Raw genomic sequence first — 13598 nt, 5'->3', positions numbered from 1 at the left:
AAATTAGGATGCCGATTTGGGCTGCACAATATACAGTTGAAGTGAGAATTATTAGCCCCCCTTTGATTTATCTATTTATTTTTTTCATTTATTTATTTTTTTCATTTTTTTAAATCTGAAAATAAACAGTTATGCTCGGAGTAAAGAGAGGAAAATGACAACAGCCAATGAGAATCAGAATTTCCGCAGTGGCCATATTTTCAGCATTACCTGTCCTGCAGATTTACTAGATTGCCTAAGCAGAAACAGCGGACGGTTGTGTGTGAAACTGCATTTGCTTGGTATCCTTTATGTGGACATTTTTTAATGCTGTATTTTTCTCTACAGTAGATCTTTTACTTAGTCTTAGAAGTACTTTTTTTGCACTGCAGGCTTCATGCAATCTGGTATGAGGAGGATGAATTGAAGTCTCGGCCTGTGTTTTTCATAACTCTAAATATGCTCATTTATACTTGAGTTTCCTCCTTTTTTCTCAAGATATTTCACAAGACACTGTAATTTGGTTTCCTGGATTTTTTCCCCACGCATATTGTTAAATATTTTCCACATGCGTTCTGTTGAGAAAGGGATGGCTATGAAAGTCATTGAAAGACACAAGAAACCCGACGCATCGTGTATTATGTTGCAGTTATTATTATCAAGTTTCTTAGTTATACAGTATCTGCTCAACAACACACATTCTGTATCAGAGGCAGGTTTCATATAGGTTTTAAACTCTGCATCTATGGTTAAATAGCATATAAATAATGAAAAACATGTGTATTTGGAAATGTTAGTGTGTTAGTCCAAGCATCACACCAAACCTGAATAATCATGAAACTTATTTGGTATCAACATTTTTTGTTGTGATTAATTGTAGATGCTTTTATTACGGTATACAGTATTATTACGATGCAGAGCTGCACGATTCTGACTAAAATGAGAATCACGATTTTTTTTTTTTGCTTAAAATAGAGATCACGATTTTCTCACAATTCTGTAGATGTAAAATAAAGCTTCATATGAGATTATTGTTTTTTCTCAAACATATGGTAATACAACAATATTAATATTATCAACATTATATAGGCTAGAGTGGTTATACTGACACTGTAAACATTTATTTTCATGCACAACTGTGTGTTCGCTATGAAAGAAAAACATATCAAATGCTTGTCGCAATCTTAACTCTAATATGCAATATGATTATGTAAATGATGTGCACGCTTTCGGTTTCATTTTCACTGCGAAGTGCTGTTCATACTTCGCGCGCGGCTTTCAAACGATCACTCTGTGCCACAAACTGAATATTATTTACAACTTTATTACCTGTTAATCACAGCATATGCAGGTTCTGTTCACTAAAGTAGACAGGCTTGCGTCCATCATTAAGTAGGGTGCGCGCCCTCACAGTCAGCAGCTCACGTCACATGTGATTTCCCGGCCGCGAATACATCATTATATGAAGACAAAAATTACATTTTTGGGTGAATTATACTTTATAAATACATTATGTGACTCTTTTAACATAATTTGGAGGTGTCCATGTCGCTGAGCAACGTGTGTGAAACAATGAAAAGACTCGTGCAGGCGCTTTGCTTCTCTCCCGAACTTGAAATATGATTGGCAAAATCGTAGAAATGCTGGATTAAGATCGTCTAGGGGGTCGAATCGAGATTGCGATCTTTTTTCGATTAATTGTGCAGCTCTATTACGATGTTAACATAATAACATAAAAATACTTAGTGAATTGCTTTGCTGTATATATTTTTAGAGTGAACACATTTTTTAACCAAATTATATAGCAAAATGTATCTAAATGTAATGAATTTAGCTCAATTTAGTAATATTTATGATCAATAATAACAATTTATTATTAATTATGAATATTCAGAATTAACTTATAGTTAATGGGGCTGTGCGATTTAGGGAAAGTATCTAATTGCAATTTTTTTAACAGATATTATAATTTCGATTTGATTTGCAATTTAATTTAGTAGTCAAGCTTCAGCTCAATAGTCTGTATTGCAGCTTCTTACTGCTAAAATGCAGTGAGTGTTTTTAGGAACTGAAAAGATATCAACTTATATTAGCAAACAACTCTGAAATTGTACTTTGTTACTAGATTGACTGTCACTGGCAGTACGTTTAGTTGACTTTTTAGCAAGACACTCCTCATATAGCCGCCTGTGGTGCTTTTTTAGGTGCTGGTTGTTGTATTTGCTCATGCTGTGGCAACAATTCTGCAACAGCTCCTACAAATGACCTGGTTTTGTTTGGTGTCTGTGACTTTAAAACCAAAATATTCCCATTTTACTGACGTGCTGTTTTTCTTTGCCAAAAGAAAACGCCATCATCCCACTCGTTTCAATTCAATTCAATTCAGCTTTATTTGTATAGCGCTTTTACAATGTAGATTGTGTCAAAGCAGCTTCACATAAATGGTCATAGTAACTGGAACAGTGTGGTTCAGTAACTGGAACAGTGTAGTTCAGTTTTTAATGTTTAAGTTCAGTTCAGTTTAGCTCAGTTCAGTGTGATTTAATCATTACTGAGAGTTCAAACACTGAAGAGCCAATTCATCGATGCGTAGCTCTACCAATCCTGAACCATGCGAGGCAGTGGCGACAGCGGAGAGGGAAAAAAAACTTCACCTGATGGGAGTGAAGAAAAAAAACCTTGAGAGAACCAGACTCAGTTGGGCAAGACCATTTTAATTTCTCCGCTGGCCAAAAGTCTAGTGCAGAACTTCATTCGTCGTGGTTTAGGCTGGAAGATGGCCTCAGCGAAGACTCGTCTGTCCCTGGAGCGTCGCTGGAATCAGACTCATGTTCTCCACTCCCCACGACCATCAGCGCAGCAGCAGCTCAGGATATGGCCTGGTACCGGATATGGAATCCTTGGGATCATCTCGTCGCTGGTCTTGGATCCAATCAGTGACTCCGCATAATCTGAGGACCTCGGGATGAGTATCCCCAGGTGAAAATAGAGAATAAAGAAAATAATTAGCGTAGCTGCTGTTCATAGTGTATATAAGCAAGATGTAGGAGCCAGTGTGGAACCCGCTAGGTGATGCATTGAGAGTATGCTTTACTAAACAGATAGGTCTTTAATCTAGTTTTGAACTGGGAGAGTGTGTCTGAGCCTCGGACGTTATCAGGAAGGCTATTCCAGAGTGTAGGAGCCATGAAAGAGAAGGCTCGACCTCCTTTACTTGATTTTGCTATTCTAGGTACTACCAGAAGCCCTGAATTTTGAGATCTTAAAGAGCGAGTTGGTTTGTAGCGAGACAGAAGGTTGGTTAGATAAACAGGAGCTAGATTATTTAGAGCTTTATAGGTGAGAAGTAATATTTTAAATTCAATACGAAACTTAACAGGCAGCCAGTGTAAGGAGGATAAAATTGGGGTTATATGATCATATTTTCTAGACCTGGTCAGAACTCTGGCTGCTGCATTTTGTACTAATTGAAGTTTGTTAATAGAGGATGCTGGGCAGCCAGCAAATAGAGCATTACAGTAATCCAGTCTCGAAGTCATAAAAGCATGGACTAGCTTTTCTGCATCTGAGATGGATAGCATATTTCGTAATTTAGCGATATTTCTCAGATGAAAGAAGGCAGTTTTAGTGACATGGGATATATGGTTTTTAAAAGTTAGATTGCTGTCAAATATGACACCCAGATCTTTTATATTAGAGCTAAAGCTAACTTTGTATCCTTCTAATTGTAAATTGAGTTGCGAGATCTGCTGTGTGCAAGATTTAGGCCCAATAAGTAATAATTCTGTTTTGTCTGAGTTTAAGAGAAGAAAATTGTTGGTCATCCAGTCTTTGATGTCTTTGAAACACTCAGTTAGTTTAGAAAGTTCAGACGTCTCGTCAGGTTTAGTGGAAATATATAATTGAGTATCATCTGCATAGCAGTGAAAGCTGATCCCATGTCTTCTAATAATGTCTCCCAGAGGTAGCATATAAATTGTAAACAGTAAAGGGCCTAAAACTGATCCTTGAGGCACCCCATACTTTACTGGGCAGATTTGTGAAGGCTGTCCATTAATATTCACAAACTGGTAGCGGTCAGTTAAGTATGACTTAAACCATTGTAGAGCCTGTCCCTGGACACCTGTAGACTTTAAGCGATTTATGAGGATATTGTGGTCAATGGTATCAAATGCCGCACTAAGATCGAGTAAAACTAATAGCGAGACGCACCCTCGGTCAGCAGCTAAGAGTAAATCGTTGGTTATTTTCACTAAGGCGGTTTCTGTACTGTGGTGAGCCCTGAAACCTGACTGAAACACTTCAAAAATATTGTTCGTCTGCAGAAAAGAGCATAATTGAGTGGAAACAACTTTTTCTAGTATTTTAGACATAAATGGAAGATTTGAAATAGGCCTATAGTTAGCTAAGTTGTTGGTGTCTAGTTGCGGTTTCTTAATAATAGGCTTAATAACAGCTAGCTTGTAAGAGTTTGGAACATGGCCTATAGATAAAGAAGAGTTGATAATGTTAAGAAGAGGTTCTCCTATAGCAGGTAGCAGCTCTTTCAGTAATTTTGTTGGAATTGAGTCCAGCATACACGTAGCTGGTTTAGAGCTATTTATAATTTTATCTAGCTCTTCCTGTTCTATGATTTTGAAGCAGTGTAGGTTATTATTATGATTTAATGAAATATTTACAGGATTTGGAGTATAAGCCGGTGCAGAAAGTTTGGCATCTCCTATTTTTTGTCTAAAGCCTTCTATTTTATTACTGAAAAAATTCATGAAGTCATCACTACTAATTAGTTTACGCTTCCCTGTTGGTTCGTTTTTTTATTGTGGCCGTTCCGCATAGTTTGTTTGCACAGTTCTGATTGGGCAGAATGAAAGTGTGCTCACTCAATTGGCTAGTAAGACTGTCATACACAGACAGCAGTCACATATTTGTTCTGGCTGGTGGAAGTTAAATAATCTATATTTCATATTGCAGCCCCTTGCGTTTAGCTAATCGCAATGTTTCAAATCTTTCAAATGTTTCAAATCATCGATTTTGATTAATTGCACAGCCCTAATAGTTAATTCAACGTAGTAAGCATAACAATGACTTCTTTAAGATATATCCAGCTGCAGACCCGCAGAACCACACACGTTTCAGATTTCGGATTAAGTGTACTAAACTAATTCAGGATCTTAATGTTGTCATTCATTCATTCATTTTCTTGTCGGCTTAGTCCCATTATTAATCCGGGGTCGCAACAGCGGAATAAATCGCCAACTTATCCAGCAAGTTTTTACGCAGCGGATGCCCTTCTAGCCGCAATCCATCTCTGGGAAACATCCACACACACATTCACACACACACACACACACACACACTATGGACAACTTAGCCTACCCAATTCACCTGTACCGCATGTCTTTGGACTGTGGGGGAAACCGGAGCACCCGTAGGAAACCCACGCGATAATGTTGTCATACTTGGGTAAAATCATTTTGTAGTAAAATATAAAAAAACAAACAATAATGTGTTACATTAAAATAGTTACTATAGTTAATCATTTAAAATTAATATTGTTATAAACTGATAAACTACTTTACCTTTTTACTAAAGTGTAGCAACTGTTAATAATATATATATATATATATATATATATATATATATATATATATATATATATATATATATATATATATCAATGTATGGCTCTTCTTAGATTCTCAGAAGCCATAGAAATGTAAAACAGTAAATACATTGTTTGTTTTTTGTTGATACCCCTTAAAATGGTCTATACATATTAACTTACTATTATTTCCTTCATTAATAAATCCATTATATTTAAGATAATTATGTCCAATTTAGATTGTTTATATATCTCTGTAAAATGTTTAAGCAATGCCAGCAAATGTATCTGCTATTGACTCTGTCAGATAATAATGACTGATCATCTATGATGACTGATAGAAAAATGTCTAGTCTATTATATTGAATGGCGATCGGGAACAACGTTCCCCATTTGCCCATTTCAATCGCTATATTTGTGAAATAGTATACACTATTGTTTATTACGCTATTTTTTTTAACAATATACATATAAATATATATCGCACCATGTCCGAGAAGACGGTAATAACATTAACATTCGTCGTAACCATATGGTTTGGCTACATTGTGTGTGCTGGATTGTTTGTGCCTGAGACGTGTGTGGTTCTGCGGACCTGTAGCTGGATATTATTGACTTCACCCGCTCCTCTGAGCAGACTTTTTAATTGTTTATTTATTCAGAAAGGAAATTATACTTCTTGTGAAGTAGTTGAATGCTTAAGAATATTAATAAACTTTAGTAAAGCTGGTAACAGATCTTTTACCATCAAAGTGACCCTTTCTGTGAGGCAAAACAAAGACAATCCAACGGTTATATAATGACACATAATGAACACATAATGAACAAACGTACGATACACAAAAACACAGAAACACAGAACAGTGAGGAAATAAAGAGTTTAGATTAAGTATGGCAAATCTCCCTCAGCTCCACACGACTAATAAGAACCAAGTATTGATAAACACCTTAAAAAAAGGCACAGCTTAAAACCCACATAAAGAAATACTTGCATTACTCTCTCTTGAGTTTTCCTGATGTGCAAACAGAGGTTCTTGGAAGTCTTTTGTCGTTTACGTGGAGCTTGCAGCGCAGATCGTAGTGTCTTGAAAAATAGCTAGTCAAATATTATTTGCTGTCTTCATGGCAAAGATAAAATAAATCAGTTATTAGAAATGAGTTATTAAAAGTTAAGAAATTTGTAAGTAAAATCTTCTCTCTGTTAAACAGAAATTAGGGAAAAATATACAGGAGGGCCAATAATTCTATAATAATTCTGACTTTGATAGTAATTCACATGACATTAACAGTGGTAGAAAGTGTTGACTTTAATAATAAAGCAGTTTAGCATGTATGGATGGTCTTACTCACTTCCGTTATCCCACTAAAACCTTTACAGAGAAGTCAAATTTATCTATTTTAAATCCAAGATCTAGATAAAATCTCTGGTAGACCTCATCAGTTCACTAGGTAGTTGTGAAATGACTCGTCATCCGCTCTGACCCATTGCTACAGCACAGAAAACCACAAGGAAGCCAGTTTGTGTTTTTAACCCAGATTTTGGCTTGCCACAGTGAAGCGTATGCCTCTGCTCTTTGTGGTCTATGTAACTTGTGTGTGTGTGTGTGTGTGTGTGTGTGTGTGTGTGTGTGTGTGTTCCATCAAGTCTGCTGTGTGCTGCTCCACTGCCTCTTGCTCTTCAGAGCTGAAGCATGCAGGAAATGCAGTATTTAGAAAGTCTATTTTAGCGAGTGAACCGAGACGGATGGAAACTATTGTCTGTAAATCCTTTGCATAGACAAAACACGACTTTATGTTTTGAATAAAGTAATTAAGGCCATTTTTGAGCTAAAATATGAGTGATAATGCAAACTATAGAGGATTAGAGTGTTGAGATTTTATTACATTTGTATTTATTTGATTAGAAATAAACATCAGACATCACTCACTGAAATAAACACGCATAGATTGAGATGATGTGATGTAATGTACTGTTGTTTTTGTTAAATACGCCTCCACTTTCACATGCTATTTCGTTCATTGGTAGCATTCAGGGTCAGCGTATACATTTTCAGTTTAACTGTTAGCTTTACACCGTGTTTTAATAAAGCATCCCTGGTAGCAAAGAATTCTGGCCCAGATTTGGCATAAATCTGGCACAGCAGGCATTTAAACAGCATGTGGACCAAACATGGCCCTGATTTGGCAGAGATGACACAATCTTTAAGGTGGCACACAATAAATGGGCCAGATATAAATTGTGGTATTTGGCCCAGATGGTAATAATTGATATGTGGCCCATGTAAGCTTGGCCTATCGTGACCCAAATTTTAAAAACCTTGTTATTATTTTCAAATAAAAATAAATCAGTTCTACCAATCAGGTCACTTCAAGACAAAGCATGTCTATAGTGTGCCTAAAACACAATGATTCATTATCAATTTCAATTGCAGTTGTGACACAACGTTTCTGGCCCAGTTCAGGCTCAGTTATGGGTTATTAACTTGGCTTAGACTTGGCCCAGATATGGTCCATGTTAGGCTCTTGTCTAGAAGCCAGACTTGGTCCAGTCATGTAGCGTAATTCACTGCGGCATGTGGGCCAAGCAAAAGCTGATTGTGTGGGCCAGAGCTGGGACAGAGATATTTTGCTATGTGGGATGACACAACAAGATTCCAGCAATGTGCAATTTGACACCAGATATTCTGTCATTTATTTTTCTTCGGCCTAGTCTTTTTATTCATCAGGGGTTGCCACAGCGAAATGAACCGCCAATTTATCCAGCTTATGTTTTACACAGCAAATGCCCTTCCTGCTGCAACCCAGTACTGGAAAACATCCATACACACTCTATAGAAGGTTCTCAGTGTCATTCACACAACTAATCAAAACCATCGTGGTAAAATAAAATCAATGCAATGGAATAAACATCATTTATAAACATTAGATGTAACATAAAACTCTTATGTCACTGATGGGACACTTTTTTTATAGAACCATAGTAATGTCAGCAAATTCCTAAAAAAATTCAAGTGCAATGCAGGGAAGTCAATTCTGGGTAAGTCAATTAACAGTTATTCACTGTAAACATTAAGGAAATTTACTGTTAACCAGATTGCAGATTTATTATATTTTTTACAGTATTTACTATTGAAATCACTGACATTTTTATAGAGTTTGTCGTTCAGCTGTGACGTTGCAGAAATAGAAACCAAAGTAAAAACTTTATGCTTTTCTTTTCATGGCTTCTCAAGACAAAACAGACTTTTTTTTCAAGGGATAGTTCAATCAGAAATGTTAATTATTATCATTTACTCACTCTTCTCTTGTTCAAAACCTGTTTTTTCCCCTTGTTGAACACATAAGAAGATATTTTGAAGAATGCTGGAAACCGGTAACTATTGACTTAAACATGTTTTGTTTTTCCTGCTATTTAAGTCTATGGTTACATGTTTTCAGCCTTCTTCTAAATATCTTCCTTTGTGTTTAGCAGAAGATTTGGAACCACTTGACAAGAGTAAATAGGAAGTAAATCTGTACATTTTGGGTGAACTATGCCTTTAGGTACATGTGAGACCTGCTTATTAAGACTGAAACTACAGTATATACTGACATCCTGAAATAATGAACACAAACTGTACTCTTTTGCTGAGGTGGGAAGAAAATCCAAAATCTATGCTCAAGTAAAAGTACAAGTACTTGCGGAAATTTTTACTCTGGTAAAAGTAAAAGTAACAATCTTAAAAGTTACTCGAGTAAAAGTAAAAAAGTATTTGATGAAAAAATTACTCATGTAAATAGTTACTTAGTTACTTTTCATTATATGTTTACAGCTAAAGTCAAAATAATTTGCCCTCCTGTGAATTCTTTTCTTTTTCAAATATTTCCCAAATTATGTTTATCGGAGCAAGAATTTTTTCACAGTATTTCCTATAATATTTTTTCTTCTGGTGAAAGTCTTACTTGTTTTCTATCGACTTAAATAAAAGTAATTCTTAATGTTTTTAAAACCATTTTAAGGTGCCTATTGCCTAATTACCCTCACTTGCGGAATTAGCCTTGTTAAGCTTTTTAATGTTACTTTAAGCTGCATACGAGTATCTTGAAAAACATCTAGTCAAATATTATGTGCTGTCATCATGGCATAAGATAAAATAAATCCGTTAATAAATATTAGTTATTAAAACTATACAAATGTGTTGATAAACTCATTTTCTAAACAGAATTTTTCTGTTAAACAGAAATTTGGGAAAATATACAGGGGGGCTATTAATTCTGACTTTATATGTATTTTTACAAGTCATTAACACACTGTTAACCATTAAAAATATAACACTTTAACGTAAATTTTTTAAAAATAAAAATAGTGTTTAACTGTTATATTTTTAATGGTTAACAGTATAACAGGTAATCAGTTATTCCATTATACAGCAGTTTCTTTAGTTGACCTATAGTTATCTTTAATAAGGGTGAAATTGGGATAATATTGACACTTACCAGTGAAACATGTTTTTTTAGGGAGTTGCAACTCATGTATGTTGCAATGTCAGTTTGATGTACAGCAAGGATCGCATTATCAAACTTTTCTTGTTGACATCTTGGAGTGAAAACACTGACTGAACTTGAGGCCACGGGTGACCCTCTCTGATAAACCTGCTACACAGAGAGCATGACCGTCCTTCTCAGAACCGCAGATAGCCAGTGCGGCACCTCGCGATATTTGCAAACAAGTCATATGAATCATATTCATTATCATTTGACAGTAATGGAGGAACGCCACCAAATGTGGCGAAGAGTAATGATATTCCTCTAATAATGTACTTGAGTAAGAGTAAAAGTACACATTTTTAAATTTACTCAAAAAGTACACGATACCCATCAATTTTACTCAAGTAAATGTAATGAAGTGAATGTAATTCGTTACTACCACCTCTGCTCTTTTGTGCCATGCATTGTGTTTTCTTTAGTTTCTAAAAAAATCCAGATCATCTTTACAGATTGTGAAGATGTTTAGCACTATAAATTGGTTTTGTGATTCTTCTGTAGGAGACATTTAGTGTGTCAGGCGCCCAACATGTCCCGACCTGCCTCTTCCCAGCGGTTTAGTGTTTTTTTTCTAAACTGACCATGAGAAATCTCAGCATCTGAGCCCTTCAGGACATGATTGCTCTTTCAGTGTCTTGCATGGTTGGACTTACACACCACATGCTCCAGAAGAGCATTTGTGTGTGTGTATGCGTGTGTGTGTGTGTATAACAATGCATTGTGTTGACTCTTTCCTTTGGTCTTCTCTACAGAACTTGTACCAGAGCAGGTTTCTCGGGCTTGCAGCTATGGCCTCTCCATCTCGTGCATCTCAGGGCAGGAGGCGATGTAAGGACCCGATCCGTCACAGTTTTAACCCTGAGCAGTTCCCTAATGTGGACTTCCAGAACGGCGTGGCGGAGGATCTGGCGGCGGCCGTGCTGCGCTCTACCAGCGACACTGACCTGCTGACATCCCACTGCCGCTCCACCCTCACCGTTAGCACCTCCAGCTACACCATCGGTCAGACGCAGGACATCACCCTCAGCTGGGACATCAAGGAGGAGGTGGACGCCGGAGACTGGATTGGCATGTACCTCATTGGTGAGCAGCTTTCTGTTTGCTGTTGTACGCTGAAAGGAATATTTTAGGAAATGAAGACTAAAACTATTGGTCAGAAAACATTTTCATTAGGGGTGTAACCGATCAGGGTTGATCTGTGATCTGTACTGACAGACTATAACCAACAGTTCAGAATGCATGTGACCCAAGGATTCGTTAAAATGATTTTTTTTTTTACTTTTTGATGGAAAGCATTTGATTCTGTTACTAAATGTTCTTAAAATTAGTCTTAAAACCATAACAGAGTCGACGGTAACAGAGTCCATGATAACGTAGTCGATGATAACAGAGTAATCAATAACAAAGTCGATGGTAAAAGAGTCGATGATAACAGTCAACAGTAACAGAGTTGACACTAACAGAGTCAACATTTACAGAGTCAACAGTAACAGAGTTGTCGACAATAACAGAGTCGACAATAACAGAGTTGACAATAACAAAGTCGACGATAATAGTCAACGGTAACAGAGTTGACAGTAACAGAGTCAACATTTACAGAGTCAACAGTAACAGAGTTGTCGACAGTAACAGGGTCGACAGTAACAGGGTCGACAATAACAGAGTCGACAATAACAGTCAACGGTAACAGAGTTGACAGTAACAGAGTCAACATTAACAGAGTCAACAGTAACAGAGTTGTTGAAAACAATCGACAGTAACAGGGTCGACAATGACAGGGTCGACTATAGCAGAGTCGACAATAACAAAGTTGCCGATAACAGTCGCCGATAACAGAGTCGACAGTAACAGAGTTGTCGATAACAGTAGATTGTAAAAGGGTTGACAATAACAAAGTCGATGGTAACAGAGTCGACGATAACAGTCGACAGTAACAAAGTTGTCGATAACAGTTGACAGTAACAGTGTTGACAATAACAGAGTCGACGGTAACAGAGTCGACTGTAACAAAGTCAACGATAACAGTTGATGAAAACAGGGTTGACAGTAACGGAGTCAACAGTAACAGAGTCAGCAATAACAAAGTCAACAGTAACAGAGTGGACGGTAACAGAGTTGACGGTCACAGAGTCGACAGTAACAGTTTTGACGGTATCAGAGTCGACGATAACAGTGTCGACAGTAACAGTTTTGACGGTATCAGAGTCGACGATAACAGTGTCGACAGTAACAGTTTTGACAGTATCAGAGTCGACGATAACAGTGTCGACAGTAACAGTTTTGACGGTATCAGAGTCGACGATAACAGTGTCGACAGTAACAGTTTTGACGATATCAGAGTAGACGATAACAGTGTAGACAGTAACAGTTTTGACGGTATCAGAGTCGACGATTACAGTGTCGACAGTAATAGTTTTGACGGTATCAGAGTCGACGATAACAGAGTCGACAGTAATGATTTTGACGGTAACAGAGTCGACGATAACAGTGTCAACAGTAACAGTTTTGACGGTATCAGAGTCGACGATAACAGTGTCGACAGTAATAGTTTTGACGGTATCAGAGTCGACGATAACAGAGTCGACAGTAATAGTTTTGACGGTATCAGAGTCGACGATAACAGTGTAGACAGTAACAGTTTTGACGGGAACAGAGTCGTTAGTATCAGAGTCGATGATAATAGAGTCGACAGTAACAGTTTTGACAGTAACAGAGTCGACAGTAACAGGGTCGATAGTAACAGTCGATAGTATCAGAGTCGACAGTAACAGTGTCGACAGTAACAGTTTTGACAGTATCAGAGTCGACGATAACAGTGTCGACAGTAACAGTTTTGACGGTATCAGAGTCGACGATAACAGAGTCGACAGTAATAGTTTTGACGGTATCAGAGTCGACGATAACAGTGTAGACAGTAACAGTTTTGACGGGAACAGAGTCGATAGTATCAGAGTCGATGATAATAGAGTCAACAGTAACAGTTTTGACAGTAACAGAGTCGACAGTAACAGGGTCGATAGTAACAGTCGATAGTATCAGAGTCAACAGTAACAGTTTTGACGGTAACAGAGCCGACAGTAACAGAGTCGACGATAACAGTTGATGGTAACAGGGTTAACAATAACAAAGTCGACGGTAACCGTGTCGTTGTTAACATTAAATACAAAATGGATGTGTGTATGTATAGGAGAGAGTATGTCCAATAGGTTTCATTAGAAAAACTAATACTAAAACAAATTTATAAACAGTCACTGAAAAACTATATCAAATAAAGAAATAATCGTTAATAAGCACTCATTTTGCAATCAGTTATTTAAAAAAAGTTACTAAAACTATTATGTTTAGAAATGTGTTGAAAAAAATCTACTTTCCTTTAAACAGAAATTGGGGGAAAATATTCAGAAGGGCTTATAAGTTCTGACTTCAACTGAGTATCTCATGTGTCTGGTGCTATAAAGGTCACCTGGTGGCCTTTAAAAGCTGTTGTGGCATT

General features: G+C 37.0%; 1 protein-coding gene across 5 annotated transcripts in view; it reads left to right on the top strand.

Moving 5' to 3' along the window:
- hecw1b (HECT, C2 and WW domain containing E3 ubiquitin protein ligase 1b) overlaps positions 1–13598 on the top strand; it is a 97646-nt gene that overhangs the window by 9683 nt on the left and 74365 nt on the right. For all 5 annotated transcript variants that reach the window (XM_073919470.1, XM_021480876.2, XM_009298865.4 and 2 more), the window contains exon 2: positions 10858–11188. In XM_073919470.1, coding sequence (XP_073775571.1) covers positions 10858–11188 — 331 coding nt within the window. The remainder of the gene's footprint in view (positions 1–10857; positions 11189–13598) is intronic.

Source organism: Danio rerio, chromosome 2 (assembly GCF_049306965.1).
Source record: "Danio rerio strain Tuebingen ecotype United States chromosome 2, GRCz12tu, whole genome shotgun sequence".
In the NCBI taxonomy this organism is placed as follows: Eukaryota; Metazoa; Chordata; class Actinopteri; order Cypriniformes; family Danionidae; genus Danio; species Danio rerio.
This window is presented reverse-complemented; position numbering and strand designations above follow the sequence as displayed.